The sequence below is a fragment of the Poeciliopsis prolifica genome, unplaced genomic scaffold (assembly GCF_027474105.1).
Source record: "Poeciliopsis prolifica strain line A6 unplaced genomic scaffold, Auburn_PproV2 SCAFFOLD124, whole genome shotgun sequence".
NCBI lineage: Eukaryota > Metazoa > Chordata > Actinopteri > Cyprinodontiformes > Poeciliidae > Poeciliopsis > Poeciliopsis prolifica.
This window is the reverse complement of record NW_026562499.1, coordinates 565,993-593,605: the sequence shown is the minus strand read 5'-3', so window position 1 is coordinate 593,605 and position 27,613 is coordinate 565,993. Positions and strand designations below refer to the sequence as shown.

General features: G+C 48.8%; 2 protein-coding genes and 1 pseudogene across 6 annotated transcripts; 2 read left to right on the top strand and 1 right to left on the bottom strand.

Annotated features, from left to right (window-relative positions):
• Window positions 1-1,512: 1,512 nt before the first annotated feature.
• Window positions 1,513-4,244, bottom strand: LOC129355069 (ubiquitin-40S ribosomal protein S27a). Its single transcript, XM_055024624.1, has 6 exons — window positions 4,180-4,244; window positions 4,006-4,070; window positions 3,650-3,704; window positions 2,873-2,958; window positions 1,774-1,905; window positions 1,513-1,694 (listed from the first exon to the last, which is right to left on the bottom strand). Exons 2-6 carry the CDS (start codon window positions 4,051-4,053, stop codon window positions 1,545-1,547), a joined length of 471 nt encoding a protein of 156 aa, XP_054880599.1. The 5' UTR covers window positions 4,054-4,070; window positions 4,180-4,244; the 3' UTR covers window positions 1,513-1,544.
• A 218-nt stretch (window positions 4,245-4,462) lies between these two features.
• On the top strand, window positions 4,463-9,322 carry LOC129355068 (clathrin heavy chain linker domain-containing protein 1-like). 5 transcript variants are annotated; one of them, XM_055024620.1, is made up of 12 exons: window positions 4,631-4,714; window positions 5,054-5,186; window positions 5,458-5,609; window positions 5,690-5,775; window positions 5,858-6,056; window positions 6,279-6,412; window positions 6,495-6,594; window positions 6,726-6,826; window positions 6,894-7,065; window positions 8,054-8,253; window positions 8,385-8,570; window positions 8,635-9,322. In XM_055024620.1, the coding sequence occupies exons 2-12, from the start codon at window positions 5,184-5,186 to the stop codon at window positions 8,820-8,822; spliced, it is 1,521 nt and encodes a 506-aa protein (XP_054880595.1). In that variant the 5' UTR covers window positions 4,631-4,714; window positions 5,054-5,183; the 3' UTR covers window positions 8,823-9,322. The 5 variants fall into 5 exon arrangements, with proteins under 5 accessions (XP_054880593.1, XP_054880598.1, XP_054880595.1 ...); XM_055024621.1 differs by having other exon boundaries at window positions 4,647-4,714; window positions 5,074-5,186; XM_055024619.1 differs by having other exon boundaries at window positions 4,659-4,714; window positions 5,002-5,186.
• A 1,936-nt stretch (window positions 9,323-11,258) lies between these two features.
• LOC129355061 (reticulon-4-like) lies at window positions 11,259-27,534 on the top strand (annotated as a pseudogene).
• The last annotated feature ends 79 nt before the right edge of the window (window positions 27,535-27,613 follow it).

Sequence of the window (27,613 nt, the reverse complement as noted above, 5' to 3'; positions counted from 1 at the left end):
CGAATCTGCGCGTGACGCTAAGCTAACGGAGTGAAAAAAACTGAACAGTTTTTATACAAACTGAACTAATGACGTCATGGAAATATTCAGATGAAATATTTCAGAGTCAAAAGTGTTTTAAATTTATAATTTATATTCAGAGACAATATATTTTATAGAATCCAGTAATAACTAACCAAACCCTAAAAGGTTTAATATTTAATGCTTGTTATAATAAAGTCACATCATTTCCTCTGCTGTGACAAAAGGTTTTTGATACCAGCTGTAAAATCAGAATCACATCATTAAACATGAAAGTTTGATTCATCTGGTTACACAGAAGTTATTTATTCTGCTTTTGAAATGTTGAAACGTTTTGTTACAGAACCTCATGTTGATGTTTTGATCAAATCAGACAATAAAAGGAAACTTTGTGATAATTCTTCACAAAAATGATTACTGATTTATGAAACTGTGTGAAATTGTAGGTAATAACAGGCTGATTCCATAAACTAGAATATGAGTGAAAAGTTCCATCACCAAGTGAAAGACATGATCTAGATTCATTCATTACTCGTTTTAACATGTTTACACTTTGTGTACGTTTAATAGCTGCTAAAAGGTTATTTTCTAAAGGTGCTTTTAATCTGACAGTCTGATTAGGATTAATTGAGTCACATTAAGGTTTTGATTTTATTCTTAGCAGTGAAACAGAAAAAGGCCTCCCAGTAACTCCCAGTAACTCCCAGTAACTCCCAGTAACTCCCAGTAACTCCCAGTGACTCCCAGTAACTCCCAGTGACTCCCAGTAACTCCCAGTGACTCCCAGTGACTCCCAGTAACTCCCAGTAACTCCCAGTGACTCCCAGTGACTCCCAGTAACTCCCAGTGACTCCCAGTAACTCCCAGTGACTCCCAGTGACTCCCAGTAACTCCCAGTGACTCCCAGTAACTCCCAGTGACTCCCAGTAACTCCCAGTAACTCCCAGTGACTCCCAGTGACTCCCAGTAACTCCCAGTGACTCCCAGTGACTCCCAGTAACTCCCAGTAACTCCCAGTGACTCCCAGTGCCTCCCAGTAACTCCCAGTTTGTAAATAATGTGACTTTAATCTGTGGCTGGTCTCTCTTATGTTTCTGGGTCCAATAGTTTGAGAACCAGAACCAGAGGAACGTCAGCGACCCGATTCCTGCTGCCTGATCTGGGCTCAGGCTGCTGGTTCTTACAGGTCATACTGGTCCTGGTCCCAGAGACCAGAACTGGTTTTCATAAATCCATCCACTACTGGTTTCCTTGTATGATTTTGTTTATAATTAGCATTTTGTAATTTGACTTTGTGGAAATATCATTCTAACTAATTTGGGTTCTTTTAAAGTTCTTATTGGACTTTGTCCCCATGTATCAGGCTCCGGGCCCAGAGAGCTTGTTTATTCTGGACCAATCAGATCTTTGGTTCTGATGGAAACTGGATGTTAATAGCCCTGACCTCTGACCCTGTTGGCCAGGCAGTGAATAAGGACTCAGACTGCAGCATGTGGAACCAAACTGTTTATTCCTCCAGAGCTCTACTTGTCCTCCGGCTTGTTGAAGCAGTAGGTCAGGCAGCATTTGCCGCAGTAATGGCGGTCGAAGTGACTCGCCATGAAGACGCCGGCGCCGCACTCGTCAGCTGGACACTCGCGCCGCAGACGGTGGATCTTACCGTTCTCATCCACCTGCAGATACAAACAGCCGCTGAAGGCAAGAGGCAACACCCCAGAAACCCCGCCCTCTGACCCCAGAAGCCCCGCCCACCTTGTAGTACTTGAGCACGGCCAGCTTGACCTTCTTCCTCTTGTGTTTGTTCTTCTTGGGTGTGGTGTAGGACTTCTTCTTCCTTTTCTTGGCGCCGCCTCTCAGACGCAGCACCAGGTGCAGAGTAGACTCCTACAAACAGGAAGCGGTTCAGACCGACACCGGGACCCGAGCCCCCTGCCGAGCCGGGACCCGGGCCCCCTGCCGAGCCGGGACCAGGGCCCCCTGCCGAGCCGGGACCAGGGCCCCCTGCCGAGCCGGGACCAGGGCCCCCTGCCGAGCCGGGACCCAAGCCCCTGCCGAGCCGGTCCCGGGGGTCCAGGTCCCGTTCAGATTCTCTGCTGCAGCTGGTTGTTAAAATGTTAATTTGGAGAAAAAGTGACGATTGAAATCTTCAATCTGATTCAGGTTGTTGTGATGTTAGCTCCACTTCCTGAGCTTTCAAATGATCCTGATTTTATTAGACCAAAATTATTAGAAATAATCCTGCAATTTAGCAAAAATGACTTTGATCGACTCCAACATGGCAACGATCTCTGCAAAGGTTTAAAACATCAAGTTTGTGTTTTATTGATGTCAGTAAAGTGAAGGTGAAACATGCAGATGATCTGGTTCTATTGGTCAATGAATATGTAACTGTGTATGATGACAGATTGTTAAAATGCTGCTATGATCTGTTGAACTAAAGGATAAATAACATATTCAGAGTTTAAACTGACAGGATTCCTTTAGTGTCAGTGAGAAAATTAAATATGTTAATTCAGAGCATATTTTCTCTACTCTGACTGGTTTCCTCCATGATGCATCAAATGTTTCTGAACCAAAACGGATCAGAGGAGAAACTTCATGTTTAACTTTATACATTATTTCAATTTATCTGAAGATCAAATCACCACCACTGAGCCACAGACTAACAGTTATTAAATGTCTCATCTTGTTTTGGATGTCTGCTTTAATTAGCTTTGGTTGAACTTTGAGCCTGAAATAAATTAACTATTTTCTATTAAATTAGAAGAAAAACTGAACAGTTCAAGAAATGAACCAAAACATTTCAACCGAATCTGTTCAGAAGAACTGAAAGCTGCAGAGTTCTTCTCACCTTCTGGATGTTGTAGTCCGACAGCGTCCGTCCGTCTTCCAGCTGCTTCCCAGCAAAGATCAGCCTCTGCTGGTCAGGAGGAATTCCTGCAGGAACATCAGCAAGAATTTAAACAACCTGGAGACCCTGGAGACGCCTTCAATGACCCCTGGAGACGCCTTCAATAACCTCTGATCCCAGGTTAAACCCATGCTCCTGACTGGATGAAGCAGCTATCTGGGTTCATGTTTCTAATTTCACTTTGAGGAAGTCTGAAATTGAACCATCAACCTTTCTGAGCTGCAGATAATCTGATTTCTACATGAACAGCCAATCAGATTCTTTTATTTCAGTTGCAAAGCAGAAGCAAACATGTCAGACCTCCAGAAACCCTCCAATATCCACCTGCAGATATGAAGTTTTATACCTTCATTAATATGTTAAAATAATTTTTTTAATGTGACTCAGTTTGTAAATATTCTTTCAGTTAATTACTATTGTCTTGACTTAAGTTATTACTCCAGCTAATTTCAACATATAGATTTCATTTTGTGAAGACAAAAAACCATCATGAAGTTGGTGAAAAGCTGCCAAAGTGCCTTTAAAAAAACTTAAACTATATAGACACTTAATTATGAAGTAAATAAGGCAATTATTAGATTCAGAAATACAATAACTAAGACGTATTTGTTGATAGGAACTTCTTCCTCCAGTTTTCATTTCAGGTCCAGTTGGACTTCATTTGGAGGCGTTCAGGGTCCGCAGGATCATTCAGAACCACCTGCAGCTGACACTCACCTTCCTTGTCCTGGATCTTAGCCTTGACATTTTCAATAGTATCTGAAGGCTCAACCTGGAAAATAAAAACACATGTAACCTGATAGCATTGAATAAAATCACTGCATCAGCTCCAACACTGAGTCCTTCAATCTGCTCCGTTTAAACGAACCGGAGCAGATTGCGGCTGCACGTGTTTACTGCTCTACCAACTTTAGCCAAGTATCTTCAGTTTAGCCACTTTTTATGACCAATCGAAGCATTACTGCGTTATACATCAAAATAATAATCAGAAAACAAGCTTAACAAGCTCCTTTAAACAGCAAAGCTCCGTTTAACCGCAGTAAGTAAACGCCGCCACCCTCCAGCACGCTCACCTCGAGGGTTATAGTTTTCCCCGTGAGGGTTTTCACGAAAATCTGCATCGTGAGGTTCGGTCCACCTGTACAGAAACACACGGAGAGACTATCGGAATCCACTCAGATTGAAAACGGATCCAAAATACCGTTACGTTTTATTAAAAGGTGATAAAAACACGCAGCACCACTCACCACCGGTTCACTCCTAATGGCGGATCCTGAGAAGAGGACCTCAAAGGGGAAAGAACGGGGTTTCCTACACGCGATTCAACGGAGGTAGCTGGCAGTATTGTGCCTGATTAAAAAACAGAAAGTTTTTTTTAATCGTCGTTAATTTACTTTTTACTACAACATATTTCGGCCCTGAACATATCAAAAATAACATTAAGGTACATACTTGAAATAATATAACTCAAATTATCAAAAATATGATTTTAAGTGGTCCTCGGTTTCCATGGTAACACCACGATTACTATGTTACTGACGGCTAACACGCAGAAGAGTTAGAGTTGGTTTAAAACTAGATAATGACAATATGGATCAAGGACAAAATGACACCGAAGACCCAGAAATGAGTCCCGTGATGGATGTAGAAGGGTGTGAGAGTGACGAGATGTTTGTTCAGTCTCTAAACGAGTTTATCGAGAAAGAGAAGAAGTACCTGCAGTGTCCAGAGGAGGGCACTGATGAGCTGCGACACATTGTCTACCGCTCCGCGTTCAACAAGGTGAGATGAATGGGTGAAATATTTTACACAAAACTCTTATGGAAGTTCTAATTATGATATTAGGAACAGGTGACGGATTCTGTTAAGCATTTCAATATTTTGTTTTGGTCCTTGATGTTTTCCTTCATGTGATCCAGACTTTCTTCTGGAATATTTGCTCTGAGTTTTCTAGAGATTTTTCAGTTTTTGTTCATTTTATACCGGACTTTACAGAACTATTCACCCTCATGCAGTTCTTCCAGTTCAAACTCAAACTCAAAAAGACACACCTTTTCTTGATTTTCCAGATTTTCTTTTACAGATTACAATCTGGAAAGTGTGGCATGTCTTTGTATTCAGCTCTCTTGAGTCTGCTGCAGGTCTCCTGGCTTTCTCTGACCATCTAGACTAGATTCTGTCAGCCCGGAAGGCTAACCTCCACCACTCTCAGGTTCATCACTGAGGAACCAGACTGGACCCAAACTGATACATGGTACTTAGCAGAAGCTAATGCTAATGTCAACCATGTTTACATCCACCGACACAAACAGACTTTTAACTTAGCATGTTAGAATTTATCTCAAATAATTAACTTAAGGTGTGTTAAAAGGATGCTAAGCATTGTCAAAGTTAGTAAACATGCTAAAGAGCTGAATGAAAAATTAGCCTAGCATGTTAGAGAGCGCCGGGAAGAACCTGGAAGTGATCCGGATGGGTTTAACAGAACGTTCTGGAGCCGTACAGGTCAGGTCTGTATCTTGCAGGTGATTGGTCGAGCCTCGGCCTATAGGAGGCTCCTGCTGGACATAAAGTCAGAGTATGACGGCGTCATCAGGGAGATGAAGAGGAGGGAGGAGGAAGCTGTGGCTTTCCACCTGAAGTCCCTGCTGGGTTATGCTGCTCACATCACTGACAGGTAAGGCTACTGGTTCTGGTGGGGACCGATTGGGTCCAAACAGCACCACAGGTTCACCAGCATGTCTGCTCTCTGTCCAGAACCTTGGTCCTCCAGAATCAGACATCAGAACTTCAGCAGGAGGTCCAGAGGCAGAAGGCCACCACCCAGAGTCTACTGATACCAGGTTCTGTTACTGGACTTACTGGGCCGAATGTTCTGGATGGGCTTCAGAACCTCTGATGACCCGCCTCTCTACGATTCTGCAGGTCTGACCGTGGCCCAGTCCGAAGACCCGGAGGTTCTGCTGGTCCATCTGGACCACCTGAAGATGCAGAGAGACGACCTTCTGGACCGGAAGATCCTGTACGGTCCTGTGGAAGTGCAGACCCAGCTGACCTTTGACCTGCAAGAGGACCAGGTCCAAAGGGACCGCCTGAGGGCCCAGCACCAGCAGCTGATGATCCGGTATGGAAACTGGGTCAGATCAGAACATCTGAGGTTATGTCTGTCGGTCAACCAGAACCAGAATCCGGCTTTAGCCTCAGATTATTTAAACTTTAACATCAATAGAAACACAAACATTTACAGAACACCGGTCCAAATTCTGGTTCCTGCCTCGCTGACCCTCCTGCGTTTCCCCTCCGGTGCAGCAGGTGGCGCTGCAGCTCTGACCCATGATCTCTGCAGGTTCCGGCGCCTGAAGCTGGTGGGTCAGAGTCTGACAGTCTGGGAGGAATCGGGTCAGACGGTTCTGCTGGAGGAACTGCTGCGTTCTGTCATCCAGAACCTCCAGGAGATCGGAACCGATCTGCAGGACGAAGGTCAGACTTCACAACCTGGAAATGAACCAATGGTTCTGGTTCTGGACGTGACCCTCCAGAACCTTTGCTGTGGGTCCTGCAGGCGGTGATGAAGAGTCGTTCTGCATCCCAGCTGAGCTGCTGGAGGAAGAGGAGCCGACCGGGCTGGACGAGTCCAAACTGCTGAGGAACCACTTGGACAGGTCGGGTTCTACGGGTCAGAACCAGACCCAGGCAGGACCACGAAGTCTGGGCCTGCCTGGACTACAACTAGTAACTGACTCTGGTTCTGGTTCTGACTGCAGTTCTAACTGGTTCTGGTTCTGTTCTCCAGGCTCCTGGACCTGCTCCGGTCCTCCCAGTACGAGGCGGCGGCCCTCCATGCGGCCCGGTCTCCGGTCCTGAGGGACTTGGACACCATGGAGATGTTTCGAGGTTCAGAACCAGAACCGGAACTGGAACCTCCCCCAGAACTTGGCTGATTCTGGTTCTGTTCCCTCAGGTGTTCGGGCCCCGCCGGACTCCACCCCCCCACTGCTGCTGTTCTTCCGGGCGCTGCTGGTTACCGCGGCGACGGGCAGCCGGCTGTCGGCGGCCATGTCGCTGAGGGGCGTGGCCTCGGCTCTGCAGCAGGGAGACGTGCTGCTCATCGCTAACGCCGTCACGCTCAACAAGTGAGGTTCTGACCCGGTTCTGAAAGCAACATTTAGAAACACAACAAAACTACAAAATAAATGAAAATATTGATATTCTTTTCCTTTAAAAGCATAATTAATCTGAGGTCCAGCCAACTGGTGCCAGCCGCACTAATCAGTGAATCTGTTCGGTTGGGTCCAGCAGTCGCTTCTCCTGCTAATGCATTCATAGCAGGAAGAATGAGCGGCTGGTTTTGAAATCCCAGCCTGGTGAGTTCAGGTGTTGCTGAGCTGCAATCAGCTGACAGTAAAGCAGGAAACGTGAGGCGTTCAGGGCACTGCGGCCGGGAAACGTGAGGCGTTCAGGGCGCTGCGGCCGGGAAACGTGAGGCGTTCAGGGCGCTGCGGCCGGGAAACGTGAGGCGTTCAGGGCGCTGCGGCCGGGAAACGTGAGGCGTTCAGGGCACTGCGGCCGGGAAACGTGAGGCGCCGCTTCCATTCCCTTCAGTTAATTTCTCCAGATAAATCCTGAAACATTCAACATTTGTGTTGTGTTTTTGGTAATAAACTGTAGAGATTTGTTCTAGTAGTTAGCTGCTTATATTATGCTCTTATTGTGAAGGACTTGAAGATAATGCAGCAGTTTCACTTCCTCTCCTCCTGTTTTCAGCCCATAATGCGATGCAGCAAATGACATTTAATCTGTACCCAGAATGCATCACTGTAGACGGTTAATAAGCTCCATGATGCCCTGCTGCTTATGACCGAAGCCTACCAATTAGGCTAACTAGGCTAATTTAGCATCAGAGATAGCAAAGCTCAACAACTGAAACAATAAGTGAAAGTTTCTTCTGAAAAGAATCACTTCCTGAAGCTCAAACAAACAGAGACATGTAGTAACAAACCCGGCCCTGTGGGGGGCGATGTGTGCTGTAGCACGTAGCAGGTCGAATTTAGTGCTTTAGCATTAGCTTCTGCTAAATATTGTATTGATATAGTTCTGGTGGAACTGATCCATCCCCCTCAGGCTGACCTTCTCTGAGGCTGTGGGTGACGCGCTCACTGAGCATGCTCAGAGGAACCGGGGCGTGGCCGACCTCTGTCTGGCTCTGGCCTCCACCGTCTACCAGGCCTGCAGCCGCCACCAGAAGACCGCACTGAGCATGTGCAGAAGAGGCCTGGTGCACGGCGCCGCCGAGGTCATCAAGAGGAAGAAGCTCACTGCAGGTCAGCCTGTTTCTCCGGGTCTGACCAGAACCAGAACCTGAAGGTTCTTGTGAACTGTGTGTCTCATGTCTCTGTCTTTGGAAGGGCTTCCCGGTCCGACCAGAACCAGAACCTGTCCTGTGTGTGTTCAGAGGAGAGCCTGTGGGTTCTGTCCCACGCACCCAGCCTGTCCCTCCTCCAGCTGCTGACCAACGCAGACGACAATGGGGAGGCGGCCATCTTGTCTGTGGGCGGGACCTTTGCCTCCATGCTGGCGGACTTCAACCAGAACCAGCTGGCGCTGGAGCTTCTGGAAGGATTCCTGAGGAGAGGTCCAGGTGAGTGCATCGGTTCTGACCCAACCCTGATGTGAGACGTCCTGACGCGTCCTTTTCCCCTCAGACGTGCTGGCGACGGCCATCTTGGAGGACAGTAGGTGTTCAGTGGACTTCTGGGACCAGGTGGCGGCACTATGCGCTGAACTGGACCGGGTTGATCTGAGCCGGGCCGTCCACTCCATCCTGCACGGACCCGGACCCTGGACATCGGACCTGGAAGAGGAATGGCTCATGGAGCACGTCTTCCTGTGAGACAGGAATTGGAGGACAGAGAGGAAGTGGAGGACGGAAACAGGAAGTGGAGGATAGAGACAGGAAGTGGATGATTGAAACAGGAAGTGGAGGACAGAGACAGGAAGTGGGGGACGGAAACAGGAAGTGGAGGATGGAAACAGGAAGTGGAGGACGGTGATACATGTACTTAATTTCCTTTAAATCAATTTTTGTATGTTTCCAAATAAATCCTGGATTCAGTATTAACTGTTTTGCGGCAAGAAATATAACTACAAATGTTTTGTCAGCCTGGCTATAAACATGATTTTAGCTCTTTAGCATTAGCTTACATTTTAGTAGAGTGGTTTTGCGTTAGCAGAGCTAATATTTGTGATTAGTGCGTTAGCCGCTGGTTTTAACCTGCTGTCTCTGTTCCGCCTGAATTTCCTCTCTGTGATAATAAATGACTGTTTTCTCTGAAGCTAGCTGCTGTTAGCAGTTCTGCTGGGTTTGGATCCGGTATCTGCCTACGGTTCCTACAACAGAAGGTCACCAACGCTACAAGGCTTTTAGCATTTTTAGCTTCATTTTGCTTTAGCAGAGCTAATGTTGCTTTATGTTGGGATGCTTATAATTGTAATTTTCATATTTATGGAAGAAGGAAGACGAATCACAAAAACACATTTTTGTTTAATTTCCCTAAACAGTCACCTGTGACCCTAGCAGGTTGACTTCTGATACGGATCAGAACCAGAACCTATTCCAGAACCAACCTGGACCGGTTCTATCTCTTTATGCCTGGCCCTGGTTCTGTTCGAACCGGTGTCAGTCCAGTTCAGGACATTTTGACGACCAGAACCGGACCGCAGTAGTTTGAAAGGAGATAAAAAAAGTTAATTTCTCTTTGTGATATTGAAGTTCATTTTTTATTAATTTTCATTAAATGAGGAAAAAATCCTAAAGAAACAGCAAAAATATTTAATTTTTATTAATACAATTGTTTAAAATGTTTTTTCTGCGCTAATTTATTCACAGAAACACACAAAATACTTCATGGTTCCAGAACTAGAACTTTCGGACTGGGTTTGGTTCCGCTGGAGGCAGCTGCTGCTGCTGCAGCTGCAGCTGCTGCTGATGATGATTGTTTACATGATGAAGCTGGTCACGTGATTAGCAGACATGGCGTGAACTGGACTTTGGATCCTCTGCGGCTCGTTGGCCCGGTTCCGACCCGCTCCGGCGCTGTAAACAGGCCAGACGTTGCTAGGCAACGCTGCTAATAGGAGCCGCTGCTGGCATCATCATCATCATCATCATCATCATCATCATCATCATCATCATCATCATCATCATCATCATCATCATCATCATCATCAGCATCATCATCATCATCATCATCATCATCATCATCATCATCATCATCATCATCATCAGCAGCAGCAGCAGCAGCATCATCATCATCATCATCATCATCATCAACCCAGAGAGTTTCAGTCTCATGACTGAGTTCTGTTCGTCCAGAACCTCTGAGTCAGACCAGAACCGTTCAGGAAGGAGAACCGGTCACTGTTCAGCCGTCCAGAACCGGTTACCATGGTGACCCCCTTCACAATAAGAGCCTCTGAGCGGATGATGGCTGACCCAGAAGAAGAGAAGCTTCTGCTGTGGCTCTCATGTCTCCGACTGCATGTGAAGCCGCCATAAATACCCCGGACACGCGTGTTCCGGGGTATTTATGGCGGCCTGGGGTCGCCTGTCGCCAGCTGCCCTGAACGCAGCAGGGCTCCGTTCCCGCAGCGGAAGGAACGTCGCGTGACTCATCTGGGCCAATGGCGACTGCAGCTTCCGCTCCTGGACTTCCGGTCTGAGCCCCATCATCACCCCGCCACCACCATGCCGCAGTGTTTCATAGCATAACGTTTCAACATTTGTGTTGTGTTTTTGGTAACAAACTGTAGAGATTTGTTCTAGTAGTTAGCTGCTTATATTATGCAGCTAATATTTTTAAATGTTAGTATTTAAAAATATTACATGTTTTTAAATGTTAGTATTAAATCTTTAGCTTTGTATTTTTAGTATTTGTATTTTGTAAAAATCTTATTTGAATTTCGATGATGAATTTATTTGATGAAATAAATTCATATGTCGTTGTGTGTTATAAAACACACAACGACATGAGCTTTATGCTCCACACACACACACACACACACATACACACACACACACACACACACACACACACACACACACACACACACACACACACACACACACAGATCTGGCCGCTTTAAAACCGAACCTGGGTCCAAACCGTCTCACCAGAACTGCTCCTCCTAAATGTTCACCATGCTTTTAAGGGAGGCGGTGTCAGATTTCGCCCCGCCCATTGAACTCGATCTGATTGGTCAGCGGTCAGGTCCCTCAGAGCCCTGCTCGCACCTGATTGGCTGGCGGGAGTTCCCTCGGTTTCGCCATCTGAGGCTCGGGTTCGACGCCGTGGGCTGCTGTGTGGCGTGGCGCACTTGGGCTCGGTTCGGACAGAAAAAGGAGCGAACCGGAGCGGTTCCGTGGCTTTTCCCGACCGTCGTTCGTTTCAGGGGGAAAATCTGAGCGGAAAACTTCCGGAACCAGAACTTTTTCCACTGTGGGAGGAACTTTTTCAGAGCCAGAAACATGGCAGACAACGAGGAGGTCTCTTCCAGCACCCCCCTGTTCAGCGAGGGCCACCACTACCAGCCCGAACCGGAACCAGAACCCCAGCTGGACCCTGGGCCCGGCCACGAATTGTTCAACCCTGACGACATCGTGGACCTGGTCGGCGGGGCTCAGGACGCCTTGGACCGGCACCGGGCAGAGGGTGAGAGTGGGCTGCAGGAGCCCACTGTGACCTCCACCCGACCAGAACCAGAACCAGTACATAAACCAGAACCTGTCCGGGAACCAGAACCAGTACATAAACCAGAACCAGTCTGGGAGCTAGAAGCAGAACCGGTCCAGAAACCAGAACCTGAACCAGTCGAAAAACCAGAACCTGAACCAGTCCAAAAACCAGAACCTGTACAAGTTTATGAGCCAGAACCGGTACTAGAACCACAACCAGTGGAAAATGTGCCAGACCTTTGAAGGACCCAGAAGCCCAGGCCCCCGGTGCCGAGGCGGGGAGCCCCGGCCCGGCCCCCCCGGCGGAGCCTCCTGCCCCGCAGAGCGACGCCCTCCTGGCGGCTGCAGCCCGAGAAGCAGCGCCATCCCCGGCAGAGGCAGCAGCGCAGCCCGCGGTGACACAGGAACCTCTGGCTCCGGCTTCGTGTGAGTATCTGGGATCAGTTCTGCTGTCTTTAGTCGGGACATCTGACCCAGGCTGTTGGGTTTCATCAGAACCGGTTCCACAGTGGCACCGGGTTGTTTTTGACCGGATTTTCGTGCTTTATCTCCCGGTCAGGCTGAGTCTGAGCGGCCGGGCGGTGATGCGCCTCAGCCCGGGGAGGAGCGGTCCTGCCCGGGCTGAGGCCGGACTGCCTGCCGCTCAGTGGGCTCTGCAGAATCCCGCTGCAGAATCCCGCTGATCGGAAACGTTTCACCGGGAAGGTTCCGATCATCTCCGCAGATTGTGCAGCAGGTTGAGCCCGGTGCTGATGCGGCCCACCTGTTCTGTTTGGACCGGCGGACGTTCGGTGCCGACCCGGTGAATTACCCGTTAATCGGCTCTCCGGTTCCTGGGACCGAGAGGGGGGAGGGGGTCTGGATGAATATGAGCTGGTTCTGTGTGCGGTACCGGTGGCGGAATGGACCGTTTCATGCTCCAGCGCGGCTAGCGGTACTGCTTAGGTGGTTCCATTATCGGACAGCGACATGCTAAAAACGCTTCATCAGGGCTGAGCTGCGCAACTTTCCTAATATAGAAGCTCCGCGAAGTCCGGCGGGCAAACTGGTGTTATACTGGTGTCAGCACGTTGGACGTCCTCTGTTGTGTAATTATGTGGATCAGACGGGTCGATTTGGGCCGACGCAACAGACAAGGCCGTGTCCGATAATGGACGCAGGGTGCTCAGCCCAGCCCAGATTCGTCACAACAAAGGAATCCGCTGGGAATCCTCTCCCAGTCGCTTTACCGCATTCCCAGCTCCTCGCCGGCCAGCGGGATGGAGCTGACGGTAATGTCCGGGCTCCAGCCGCATCCGGACCGAGCCCTGCGGGCCCCGGATCCGGTCCAGAACCGGTCCATGGGCCTGGACCCGCTGCAGGGCTCAGGTCCGCAGCAGCGGTCCAGAGCCCGGTTCTGGTGCTGTTGCGATGTGTTTGTTCCTCAGGATGGGGATGCAGAGTGAAGGTGAGCAGGCCTCAGATCGTCCTGGAGGTGATGGAGGCAGGGTGGGGCCGAGACCCAGAACAAAAGGAAAACACAGGTCTGGCCTCATTGGACCGGTTCCGATCGGCTCAGCGGGTTCTGCTGGAGGAAAACAAAAACCCGATCCTTCCTGAAATCAATCCATCATTTCTAATCCAGATTTTTCCCTTCAGAAAACATTTTAGTCACCAAACCATAAATCTACCAGCTGTTAGGAAACATTGCTAATTTTATAGCATCATTTCATTACCATGGCAACAAGGTGGAGGCTTAACCTGGAAGAAGACCTGAACTTTGACCCCACATCCCAGAGGAAGGTTGAATGTCTCTGAGGGTCTTATCCCAAACTCCAGCATCTCTGTGACTGGAGCAGCAGCTGATGATGTCATCATGTTTAGCTGTTAGCATGTTAGCATGATAATGGTCTTCAGTCAGAAGAAAGGCTGAGTTACTGGGAGTCACTGGGAGTTACTGGGAGTTACTGGGAGTTACTGGGAGTTACTGGGAGTTACTGGGAGGAGTTACTGGGAGGCACTGGGAGGAATTACTGGGAGGCACTGGGAGGAGGTACTGGGAGGCACTGGGAGTTACTGGGAGTCACTGGGAGTCACTGGGAGTCACTGGGAGTTACTGGGAGTTACTGGGAGTCACTGGGAGTTACTGGGAGTTACTGGGAGGAGTTACTGGGAGGCACTGGGAGTTACTGGGAGTCACGGGAGTCACTGGAGTTACTGGGAGGCCTTTTTCTGTTTCACTGCTAAGAATAAAATCAAAACCTTAATGTGACTCAATTAATCCTGATCAGACTGTCAGATTAAAAGCACCTTTAGAAAATAACCTTTTAGCAGCTATTAAACGTACACAAAGTGTAAACATGTTAAAACAGGAGTAATGAATGAATCTAGATCATGTCTTTCACTTGGTGATGGAACTTTTCACTCATATTCTAGTTTATGGAATCAGCCTGTTATTACCTACAATTTCACACAGTTTCATAAATCAGTAATCATTTTTGTGAAGAATTATCACAAAGTTTCCTTTTATTGTCTGATTTGATCAAAACATCAACATGAGGTTCTGTAACAAAACGTTTCAACATTTCAAAAGCAGAATAAATAACTTCTGTGTAACCAGATGAATCAAACTTTCATGTTTAATGATGTGATTCTGATTTTACAGCTGGTATCAAAAACCTTTTGTCACAGCAGAGGAAATGATGTGACTTTATTATAACAAGCATTAAATATTAAACCTTTTAGGGTTTGGTTGGTGAATAGAGTTATTACAAAGATCAGTTCAGGTGCATCAGGAATTAATACACACAAAAATGTTTCCCACACAAACAAATAAAAACATAGTGACCCTCTGACCACCAGCTGGTGGATTAATTCATTTAAACTCCTGAACTTCTGATTATCTGTCAGAAAATCTGTGTTTTAATAAAACCAAAATACTCCAAACTTTGTACTCTTGCTGTGGAGAAAGAGTACAAAGTTAAAGTGATAAAAGTTAAGTTACCAAAACTAACCTTATATTTTATTAAAGCTTTTTACAGACCTGCGATTCCTTTGGACTCTTATTGTCGTATCATAGGAATAAAAACATATTATGGAAAAAAACACTGAAAAATTCATGTTTGATCAAATATTGAATGTTTATTAAAAGAAAGTGGAACCAGACCGGAGCCTTGAGGATCTCCATATGTAAACCAAGATGGCCGCCACCTGATTTCAGGTCAGGTTTCTGCCCATTCCTTCACATCCCATAATGTCTGGCCTTGTTAGCGCTGCTCACTCCTTTCAACCAGAATCTTTACGTCCCAGTCAGAGGACTGCATGTGGACCAAATTATGTCCATCAGAACAATCCTTCATGTTTTCACCAGTCGCTGTAGAACTGAGAGATAATAAGAAAACATTCAGAGTTTCTCCAGGTGGAGCAGGAACCATCGGGTCAGAACTGGGTCATGGATCAGAACCAGTGGGAAGTTCTCCACTTACAGGAACCAGCAGGCTTCGCTCAGGCATTTCTGGTGGTTCTGATGGTTCTGATGGTTCTGGAGGGTCTGGTGGTTTTGGAGGTTCTGGTGGTGGTTCTGATGGTTCTGGAGGTTCTGATGGTTCTGGAGGTTCTGATGGTTCTGGTGGTTCTGATGGTTCTGGTGGTTTTGGAGGTTCTGATGGTTCTGGTGGTTCTGATGGTTCTGGTGGTTTTGGAGGTTCTGATGGTTCTGGTGGTTTTGGAGGTTCTGATGGTTCTGGTGGTTCTGGTGGTTTTGGAGGTTCTGATGGTTCTGGTGGTTCTGGTTCGGTCTTGGGTCGGTTTGGGTTAAATATTTTTGTAAAGTAAAATTTTAAACTGGAAATCAAAACTGGAAACTGCAGTGGTACCGACCCAGATGAAACCCTGCTGCTCTTCTAGAACCACACCTGGTCCAGGTTCTGAACCGTGTTCCTGTTTGTGGGCCGGCTGGCTCCTCAGGTCGGGTCGGGTCAGGCGGTCCAGGTTCTGTTTGGGTCGGGCAGACGGCAGCCGGGTTCCATGTGTCGACACTAATCTGGTTCTAATCTGTTGGCGCCGGTCCAGACTCCCTGAGGAAGAGTTTTGATCTGGGTCAGAACCAGCTGCAGCTGACCCGGATTTGTTTACAGCCGAAGGTTCCTGAGATTTCAGAACCAGAACCAGCTTCATTCCTAATGAAACCAGAACCGGACTCATTCATGTCACTGTTATCCTCCTGGGTCGGATCAGAACCACAGAACCCACCAGGTTCTGTTTCTGCTTCAGGCTGTTAGAACTGGTTCTGATGAACCGGGTCAGATTCATCATGAGCGATCCAAACAGAACCTGGAGCTCAGTCAGTTGGTTCTGTTTGCCTGATTAGGGTTCAGTCCTGACTGACGGCCGGTTCTGACGACGGCTGATCCATCAGAACCGGCCCGAGGTTCTGATCCGACCCGCTTCCTTCAAACAGACAAAAAGACCAACAAAGTTTCTCTGTTTTTGATAATCTGGGTTCTAAATGGGTTCACTTCAGAACCAGATGGGTGAACAGTTCCTTTTACATATGAACAGTTCTTCCAGGATGTGAACAGTTCCTTCTGCAGCCTGAACTGATGAAAAACAATGAACAGTTCTTCTAGTTATTAATAAAATCATTAATATTTACTCACTGGACCAATTTCTCTGAATGAGCTGTCGTGTTTTCCGCCTTCAACCAGAACCGGAACCAGAACCCAGTCAGTGACGGGTCAGAAGCGGCTCTGTGGTCTGATTGGACAACGGTTGGTGATGTAACGGTTAAATTTTGATTTGCTGACCGTTGTCATGGTATCTGAACCTGTACTGGGTTTGACCAGAACTAATTAAACTTTCCTGCTAAGCTAACGTGATTGCATTTCTTCTTCCTACTTCAAAATAAAAGCATGTCCTGCTCAGTTTATTCTGATGCATGCGTCCTGATTCTGGTTGGACTTGCTCTCTGACCTTTGACCTCTCCTCCCGCAGATGCATCTTCTTCTGCTAAAGCTCAGCCTCTTCTTCTGATGCAGCTCCCTACAGGCAAGTCCTCCGTCCTCCGTCCTCCGTCCTCCTCAGTAGATCCAGCATGTCAGCTGACCTTCAGCAGGTCACCCAGTGTTGATGATGCATCGTGGTTCAGACGGTCCTCCAGCCTGACCGAGGTCACCGAGGTCACCGAGGTCAGGCAGGAGGACCGTCATGTTGGATCATGTGACTCACTGAGCATGGATTATGGGCACCACACCTGGACTAGATCCTGCCTCAATGTTTAGACCAGAGGACGGATCAGACAGACGCTTCCATCCCTGAACCCCCAGAACCAGAACACAGGAGCAGCTGGGTTCTCCAGATGTTCTACTGAGCCTGGTTTGGACCTGCAGAACTTCTTCTGTACTACATCACTGGCAGCAGATTAAACACCTCGTTTCCACTGAGCGCTGCGGTTCAGTATGCTATGTAATTATCCGCCATGTACAGGAGAACCTGTCTACCGCCAGATGGACCCGTAACAGGGCGGATTGGGTTAAACCCAAATGCCTAATGTTGCATCATAGCAGTATGACGACAAATATAACACATTAGTCGTTACATTTGCATGTCTGCTGATGTTTTTCTGTCTGCTCATCAATGGACGGTATTGTATGTTGCCAGTATCTCCACTTTAACCGAACCGTTCCTCTGTCCAGGAGTGATGCGGTATGATTGTATGGCCACTTTGACAATGAAAACACAATGTCGTACCAAGTTGCACTGACACACCGATCAGTGGAAACGAGGCACTAGAAGCTTTATCATCGGACCTCTGTCCGCTGTAGGCAGCTCCAGCCAACCCCAGAGTAAAATAGACCCAGCGCCTCAGTGATGGTAGGAAATCTGATTTCAGGTCAGGTTTCTGCCCATTCCTTCACATCCCATAATGTCTGGCCTTGTTAGCGCTGCTCACTCCTTTCAACCAGAATCTTTACGTCCAGTCAGAGGACTGCATGTGGACCAAATTATGTCCATCAGAACAATCCTTCATGTTTTCACCAGTCGCTGTAGAACTTTTGGATCAATCTACCTGGCTTCTCTGTTTTTGGGAATGGAGGACTGGTGGTGAATGTCCAGCAGCTTTTGTCTGGTCTGGACCTCCGGGTCTCTCTGGAAACCTTCTTTAGAGTGGATTGTACCCAGGTGTGGTGGGCACTGTAAGGAATGGAGTATGTTTTTGATATTTGTTCTGTATGCATTCTCCCTCCTCCCTCTCTACTCAAGAACTTGGGCAGAAGGGTGACTCCCCTGCACCCATCTCTCCTATGTCCCCTCTCCACTCACCCGACTCTCTGGAAGAGCTGTCTCTGACCGAGAGTCCCAACCAGCACCCTCCCCAGGATCTGTTGCGCCCCTGGGCTCTTTCTCCACCACACCCCCCACTATTCTCTCCAAGAATATGCCTTGGGATGGCGAAGAAGGCGACTCTGGACCCGGACGTGGGAAAACCAAAGAGGACCTTCTAGATTCTCTAGCCGCTCCCTACCTAAGTTTAGGGAAAGACTCGGGGCCTCATAATCCGTGTGAAGACAGCGGTATTTCGTTTTCCCCCGAGGAGAAGATGATTAGCTCAGACAGGTCCTCCACCGGCCCCTCCCCCGTCAACCCTCTGATGATGGTTCATGATTCTCACCTTACCTCCTCTAACCCAACAGAGCACTGGGATTCACCTTTCCTCTCATCTGAAGACAACTCCAAGATCTGCATGGATTCCTTCACCAAGGACACAACACCCATTAGTTCCTCTAGATATGAACCAGACGTTTGTGGCAACCAGTCTGATGAAGATGAAGACTTGAATTATGAGGTAAAGAAGAATAATAACCCGTTTGACGGATATTCCCCGCTAGCCGACAGTGGCTACTCCCATTTTGGAGAACCGAAGTCTGATACCAAGATGTCAGAGAGTCCCACACCAGATCTGGTCCAGTACAGGCAGACTGGAGAGTCCCAGGAAAACCAACCATCCATCCTAGACGAGGGCAAACTTTTTGAGAACACTAAAACGGCCAGTGAACCCCTCTTGGAGTCAATGAATCAGTTCTCCTCTGGTCTGAAAGAAGATGATGAGGAAGAAGATGAAGAGGACTCTGCTTTGCCACCGTCGCTTCCAGACATCCTGAAGTCTTCCCCTCTCAACCCTGACAAAGTGGACTCTGGCTCTTCTGAGGGAAGTCCTGAGGAACAGAGCCCCATCCTGGAACGCCGGATGATGGAGTCTCCCAACCCCCGATCAACCTATCTGCCAACAACCCGTTTGTTTTTGATACCAAAGTGTCTCTCCTGAAGGAGATGACCGAGGAGATGGAGGCAAGATCTGCAGACGGTACAACCGTTGAAGACAGCAAAAGCTTTGGAGCCTTTGATCTGGTCAAGGAGGCAGAGGAGACCATCCCGACAAAGGTCAAAGCAGAGGAACCTGTCCAGATTGAGCAGAAAGACTGGTTCTCCAGTAAGGATTCTCCCAAAAAGCCTGAAAGGTTTGAGCCGCTTGACTTTCAGAGCAAGAAGACCACTGCCGAAGATTCAGACTCTGAGTCTCCAACCGCAGATTCCCTGTCGCCTGTTCTGGAAGCCATGGCCAAGAACCCCGCCAGCTTCCAGGTAGAAATGGAGAAGAAAGACCTGAAGATGGAGCTGGAGGAGCCGGAGGTTGCTGAGGAGGTGTCTGAGCACGAGGTCTCCTCAGAGGAGTTTGAGTTCATTGAGCGACCGCCCCGAGGTGTGATCGATGAGTTCCTCGAGGCTCTGGACCCCTCCAAGTTCTCATCCCCGAAGCCTCCAGAGATCCCCTGGATGATGACCTCGGCTTCAGCTTGAAGGACATGCCCGCCGCCGCGACAAAGGTTTCTGAGCCAGAAGCCCTGAGCCAGGGGTCCTACCACCTCCTCACCCAGGCCTCCCCGCAGAAGACCAAGGCTGAGCTGGAGACCCCCCCGAGGCAGGCGCCACCCACCCCGTCTGCCGGCTGGAACCCCGAGCCGCCGGCCCCCCAGAGGAGCGCCGTGGGCAGCAAACTGTTTAAGATGCCAAACCTGAACATAAGAGCAGGTAACAGAAAGTCGTCCCGGCATGGACACCCAACCCATGTCACCCTCCCCCGCCCTCCTCATTCTCTGCCTCCCCATGATCCCACAAACACAAACTCCTTGGTTTCTACCAGAACCTCCATCTTTATCCACATCCCATCCATCTCCACCTTTCAGTTTGACTCCGCCCTTCTGTTCTGTTCCTGCATCGTCCTGGTTCTGTTCTGGTTCTGTTCTGGTTCTGTTCGACATTAACTCCTGCGTTTTGGTTCTGTTGGATTTTAGAGCATTTTGTTCATTGTTGAGTTCATGTTTTCTCCTCTAACCCGTCCTCCACCCTGAAACGTTCTCGCTCCCTGGTGAGCAGAACCAGAACCGGGCCGGTCCAGCTGCTGTCCTCAGTATGAGGGTGTTGAGTTAGACGACGGTATCCGAGCTTTCCTCGGCTCTGGAAATAACCGGAGATATGGTTCTGCAACCCAACACCGCCTAAGGGGCCCCAGCTCTCCCTCGCCAGAACCGGACCGGACCGGACCATTCTGTTCCCTGCAGTTCTCGACTCCAGAGCTGCTGGGTTCAGAAAAACATTCAGAACCAACAAAATTTAAGATTTTAATCAGATCAGAAAGTAAAATGTTATGAAACGGATCAGGAAGCAGAACCCAGGCAGGAGGTCCTGCTCCTCTTCTTCCTCCTCCTCTTGCTGCTCCTCTTCCTCCTCCTCCTCTTCCTCCACCTCCTCTTGCTGCTCCTCTTCTCCTCCTCCTCTTCCTCCACCTCCTCTTGCTGCTCCTCTTCTTCCTCCTCCTCTTCCTCCACCTCCTCTTGCTGCTCCTCTTCTTCCTCCTCCTCTTCCTCCACCTCCTCTTGCTGCTCCTCTTCTTCCTCCTCCTCTTCCTCCACCTCCTCTTGCTGCTCCTCTTCCTCCACCTCCTCTTCCTCCTCCTCTTCCTCCACCTCCTCTTGCTGCTCCTCTTCTTCCTCCTCCTCGCTGCATTGCGACACCAGAAACCAGTCAGCAAATGTTCTGCTGCTGATCAGATCCGATCAGCCTCATTGATCTGCTGCCTCATCAGTTTCTGCTGCTGCTGTTTATTCTGGCTCAGATATATTCATACCCACCATCAGCATCAGCTGATCCTGAAACTAAATGTTTGCTGTGGCTATAAATATCTGTCAGTAAACAGAATAATTATGAACAAACTAACATGGACAGTTCAATCTCAACAAATAAACCCTTAAATTATGTTTGTGGAATAAATACAGACAAACTTTCTCCATTATAAAAGTTGATTTACAAAAATAACCCAACCTAACAGTGAAACATTTTAATAAAGAATGATGTGGCGGACACACGATGCTAATCCGCTAACAGCAAGGCTAATCTTTTGTTTGTGCTTTAGCATTCTGCTTATAGCACTTAGCTTCCCCTGAAGGATTTTTCTAGATAAATTCTGAAGTGCTATTAGTAGAAGCACTTCTGCTAATCCACATATGTGCTAAAAATAACCATAATAATAATATACTTTATTTAAAGGCGCCTTTCAAATAGCAAAGCTAATGTTTTTTTTAGCGTGTTAGCCAATGCTTAGCTCAATTAGCTCTACAGCGCCAATTTACCAGGCTGCAGTGGTGGGCACACTTCAGCCAATCATGTTGCTGTAGCCTGTTAGCATTAGCTTCCACTAATTATCATGTGGTTAGAGGTGAAGCCTACCTCTAAGGCCTTAACTTTAGAGGTAGCACAGCTAACTTTTTAATGAGCGGTGGTCATCATTGGTAATCAATAACCATTTGGATAATTGATTCTTGATCTTCTGAGAAAGTGATGAGTTTATTTTTATGGTTTTCTGTTTGATCCTAATTAAAATCACTGCAGCTGAAGTGCCCTTTAGCAATCACTAATGATTTTAATCATGACTCTGTGGAACCTACTGGTTTCCTTCCAGTCTGGTCCGCCTGGATAACTGGAAATGCTGCAGGTGTTTGTTGATGAGCCGGTTCTGTTCAACCCGTCAGGTTTATGCTGCCGGATCAGAACCTTCATCTTGTCTTTACAAGCTTTTGGTTTTCAGACTGACAGCAGCTGGAAAAAGAACTGTTCAAAGGAATCATTAAGGGTCAGAATGAATAATGTTCATAGCCAGCAGATGGATTCTCCAGGCTGACCAGAGGTCAGAGGTCGAGTTGGTGACCTTTAAGCTTGATCCCCCAGTGCATGATGGGAGCTGGAGTCTTGTCTGCTGTCTGGGTTCGACTCAGTTTGAAGCTTCAGATGTGAAACTAATTCAACATGAAGTCTGATGTCTGCAGAGGGAGCAGCGCCCCCTGCTGGCTGAATGCAGCCACTAACAGAACCAGCAGCTTTTTCTTAAATAAAACAGAAACTGACTGCAGAGCGCCGCTTAAAGCTACCGTCAAAAACTCATCAATTAACATTGATATAAGAAAATATACTGGAGTTTAAAATCAGTTTCATTTATAAATCTCAGTTTCAAACTCAATAAAGCTAAATATTTAGTTTCAAACTAAAATCCTCCATGTTTCCCGACGTTTTTCAAAGACCTTGCTGGTCCCACCGCAGCAGATTATAATCTGGACCTTCAATCTGCAGGAAGCAGGTCCAGATGTTTCTACAGAACTGTTCTCAGATCAGGACCCAGGGGTCAGAGGTCACTGCCTCACATGGAGGTCAAAGGTCATTGAGCAGGTGGTTACAGGAGGTGGCACAGCTCCAATGGGGTGGGTCCAGTTGGTTTTGTCAGAACCGGGTTATTATGGAGAATAACGCAGAAAGGTTTCATCTGGAGGAGAGAGAGGAAGAGGAAGAGAAAAAAGAGAAGGAGGAGGAAGAGAGAGGAGGAGGAAGAAGAGGAGGTCCAGGCGCTGCGTCACGGTTCAGCTGACAGCAGGAGGAGCTGCTGTCCTTCCTCCTCCTCTTCCTCAGCCTCTCTCTCTCTCTGCTCGCTCGCCCGGCTGGTGGGAATGTGTGTCTGCTGATCGGGTCGGACCGGGTCGGATCGGGTCGGACAGCATGGAGAGCAGCTGCATGGAGAGGAAGGAGCCGGTCGGCTGGTCCTGGAAGGAGCAGGGTAGGCTGGTTCTGGTTGGTTCTGATCGGGTCTGGTTGTCGGGTTCGCAGACGGGACCTTTGGACGTGCAGCGGGCCAGGTCAAAGGTCAGGTTAATGATTGGTTGAAGTGGAACTCCAGTAAAAGGTGCAGTCCGACCAGAACCAGAACCAGCTGCTGGGTTCTGCTCACCAAGCAGTTAGTTGGAGGTCCGTAGAGGTCCAAACCGGTCAGGCCCTCAGCTTAGATCATTGATCCGTTTGGTTCTGGAGAACGGCTCTGAGGTCTTCTGGTTCTGATTGGGCCAGGTTCTGTCTGCTGGAGGTTCTGGATCAAAACCAGGAGGAAACAACAGAACCCATCAGAACCAGCTGGTTCGTTCTGGTCTGTTTTCGTAGATCCAGCTGCATGCTGACTCAGCGGCTGTGTGTGTCTCTGGTTCTGGTTCTGCTGGACCTGTTCTCCCAGCATGCACCTGTCCTGCAGCTGATTTGAATGTTGGACCTTTTATCTGCAGCATTTTGCTTTTACGACCTGCTTTTACAACCCGGGCCAACTGAACCGGGTTTATCAGCACCGGGTCAGTTCTGGACCGCAGAAACCCAGATCAGCGGTTTTGACTCGTTTGGGACAGAACCGGTGGTATCAGCATCATGCTGTGGGAAACAGGTCAGAGCATTATGGGATGGATGAGATCAGAGCTGATTCATGGGAAAGAACGGCCTAGTCAAAGCCCAGACCTGAGTCCAGCTGGTTGTAAACTGGTCCAGATGATCAGAAGACCTGCAGCCAGACCCGGTTCTGGGTGAAAAGCAAGGGCACGCCGCACTTTTCAGATTTATATCGGCAGAAATATTGAAAGACGGAAATAGTTTTCTTTACTTCCTGTTGTGATCGATAAACTCATTTTGACGTTATTGATCCAGATTTATTAATAAATCGGTGAATATAAACTCTCCTCGCTGGCTGATTGATCATGTATTGGAATTAGATCAGTAAATATGGTGATCGTCTCCTCGTGGGGGCCGAGCTGCGCATGTCCCGCCCACGGAGCGTGATCTCCGGTCAGCTGGAGGCGGAGCCGCGCTGCTGCTGCTGGAAGCTCCGGGAGGTTCAACATGGACGCCGAGCGGGGTTAGTGAGCTTTATGTCCGGTGGTAGCGCTCCGGCAGCGGGCTTGGGCTGCCGGGGAGGCGGGCGGAGCGGAGCGGGGCTCGGAGCGGACCGGGGCTCGGACCGGGCCTCCTGCGGAGGGTAACCCGGACTCTGAGGTGCGGTCCCCGCGTGAGGCGGGGGTCCGTCCGGGAGGAGGAGGGAGGTGAAGCGGGTCAAACGGGACGAGTTGAACCGGAGCGGCGGTGAAACCAGATCTGTGGCCGGGTGGAGCGCGCTGCGGAGCGGGCTCTATTTTTAGCGGCTCCGGTTCCGCGGGCTGCCTGTTACCATAAGAGGCAGGCGGCCACATTTGGAGCCTCCTGCTGCTCCTGCTGCTCCTGCTCCGCCTCAGCCGCTGGTTCTTCTGGGAACATGGCTGTCCGCAGGAAGCTAACGGTTAGCATGCTAACACCGGGGGGGGGAGCGAGGCGGAAGTGGCGGCGAGTTGAGCGGAAGTGATCATTTCTGGGTTAATCGAAGCTCCGATCGTGTTCAGTTCATATTTCGGTCCAGTTTAAAGCCGCAGTTTGTCTGATTCACAGATAATTCAGATAATAAGTCAGACTCATAACACTAAACAATCATATTAATGACACAACTTCAAACAAATATTTAACTAGCAAGCTAAACATTTAAATATCAGTAAATATTTTGTTAAAGAATATTCCTCTAGTTTTCAGAGTAAATGAATAACGAGCTGATTTCTCCTCAGCCAGAATAATCCAATTATTTCAGTTTTTTTGAGAGTGTAACTTTGACTAGTTGTCCTGCTTTAGCAAGTGGACCAAAGTGGTTCTGGTTCTGGTCCAGAACGGACTGCAGGAAGAATGTGGACCTTGGACTGGACCACTCTGTTTGGTTCTGCTGTAGAATCACAAAGTTAGCTTTAGCTTTAGCATGACATCAGCAGGAAGTGACACGCGGTTTGGACCTTGATCAGAACCTTGGTCCGGTTGGTTGAACCAGGTTTCCCTTCATCTTCATCTGGTCCGTTTCACCTGAATCAGTTATTTATGTTTATCAACTCAGCAGTGAAGCTCTGGTTCTGGTTCTGGTCACCAGGCTTCCACAGGTCAGAGGTCGTCCCTGCTGACCGTGTCTCTGTCTGCCCCCTAGTGGTGGAGCTGGTGTACTGGCGCGACGTGAAGACGACGGGCGTGGTGTTCGGCGCGGCGCTGCTGCTGCTGCTGTCGCTCAGCGTCTGCAGCATCGTCAGCGTCTGTTCCTACATCGGCCTGGCGCTGCTGTCCGTCACCATCTGCTTCCGGATATACAAGGGCATCCTGCAGGCCATCCAGAAGTCCGATGAGGGCCACCCCTTCAGGTGAGTCTGCTTCTGGCCCGGTTCTGACCCGGTTCTGACACGTTAAGATTCAGTGCCTCAGATGTTATAAAACAGAATAATAAACACTTCCTGGTTCCTGGTCCACTTTGGTTGTGTTGGTTCTGCTCAGCGGTTCTGGTCCAGATGGCATTATTCCAGCTCCATGGTCGGTTGATCCGCTTCTGGCTGCAGATCAGAACCTTTCTGAGTCCAGACTCATTAACTGGGATTACCAGGAGCTGAGCTCAGAGAATCTGGACCAGAACCAAAGTGGATCAGAACCAAAGCAGGTTTCCTGCTCAGATGAACCCAAACAGGAGCTGGAATCCGTTTTACATCCCACCAAACCTCAGAAGCAGACATGGAAACCTTTTGACCCACCTCTTTCCCGCCCCGCAGGCTGTACCTGGACCAGGAGGTGGCGCTCTCTGCGGACCTGGTCCACAAGTACAGCGACGGGATTCTGGAGAAGCTGAACTGGACCATCGAGGAGCTGAGGCGTCTGTTCCTGGTGCAGGACCTGGTGGACTCCATCAAGGTGAGGCAGAACCTCTGGGTCCAGTACTGATTGGTTCTGATGATAAACGGATCATTAAACACGAGGTTCTGATCGGTTCTGACCCAGTTTCTCCCACTTTCATCCTGCAGTTTGCGATTCTGATGTGGATCCTGACCTACGTTGGCGCTTTGTTCAACGGACTCACTCTGCTGATCCTGGTGAGCAGCGGCGCCCTCCGGTGGTGGTTCCGCTGCATCGCCCTCCGGTGGTGGCGCCCTCCGGTGGTGGTTCCGCTGCAGCGCCCTCCGGTGGTGGCGCCCTCCGGTGGTGGCGCCCTCCGGTGGTGGCGCCCTCCGGTGGTGGCGCCCTCCGGTGGTGGTTCTGCTGCGGCGCTGCAGTGGGCCGTCCTCTGGGTTCTGATCATGTCCTCCTCTTGCAGGTCTGGTCGGAGCGTTCAGCTGCCCAATCATCTATGAGAAACACCAGGTAGGACCCTGACATTACCCAGAATGCATCAGGGGTGTTGCTGGATCCGTCCTGCTCTAACTTCCTGTCTCTCTCAGGCTCAGATCGATCACTACCTGCGCTGGTCACCAACCAGGTCAAGGATGTCGTGGAAAAGTAAGTTAACAGTTTCAAAATAAAAGCCCAGCTGTGAGTTTAGGACACAGGCTTTTAATGTGAAAGAGCCCACCTGGTGATGTAACCTCGTATCCTGATATGAACATTTTGTATAATTGAGTTGAGATTGTATTGAATGAATAAATCAAACAGCAGGATCCCAGTGGGGGGGAGGAGATTTGACTGGTATTACTGGGAACCTTCTGTCTGCTTCTCCACACAGACCTTAATATTCTCACCCTTAGGTGGCGCTGCTGCGCTTCCTCACTTTATGTCTGTAATCTCAATGTGTGTAGTTTTGAGGTCAGTGACCTCTGTCCCCTACTGATGACCTCACAGTGAAACATCCACTGGCCCTTTAAGGGGCTGCTGGGAAGAACATCATAAAGTCTTTTATTTTGACATGTACGGCAGCTCACTTCCTGCCTCGTGTTTCCTGTTTGTGTTTTAGGATTCAGGAAAAGGTTCCCGGACTGAAGCGTAAGGCGGAGTGAAGGAACGGGAGGTCAAAGGTCGGATTCAGGAAGTCCTGATGGGAGGGGGCGGGGGCTGGAGGAAACGAAATGAAGGAGGAAGAGGAGGGTGAGGGGGGGTAATGAAGGAGAAGAGGATCAGGTGTGCGCTGCCCTTAATGTATTTGTCAGATTAAAGTTTTTTATCATTTCAGAATTCCTTATTTTGTGTTTCTGGAATCGTTCAGTGGCTTGATGATGATGATGATGATGCTCATCGCCATCATCTCTGTTTTATTTCTGTGAACCAATCAGAGTCTCAGACACATTTTAAAGCTGGTTGGCCCCGCCCCCTTCCCCTCAGCCTATCACAGCCGGCTGGCAGCAGCAGGTTGGGGAGGGGCTGCTGTGAGGAAGAGGAGGGGCTGCACTAAACTCTTCATCGCTGCTCGGTAGCTGTAGAACCATGTAGAACAATCCTGTTAGATCATCGTCTCCTCGGAAACGGCCAGGCGTTTCCCTCCGCCAGGTGTTGTTTCCAGGTGAGGTGGGCGGAGCTTAAAGCGTCTGTTTCTTCTGCTTCTTTAATCGTGAATGATAAACTTTCTTCTTCTTCTTCACCTGTGCTGATTAAACTCCACTGGAGTCGTGTTGTGGAATGCATTGTGAGATGTAAACAGTTATCAATAAAGCTTTAGACAAACTACCAGAACCACGAGTCCTCCATGTCCGCCGCTAACCGGGTCAGAACCAGAACCACGAGTCCTCCATGTCCACCGCTAA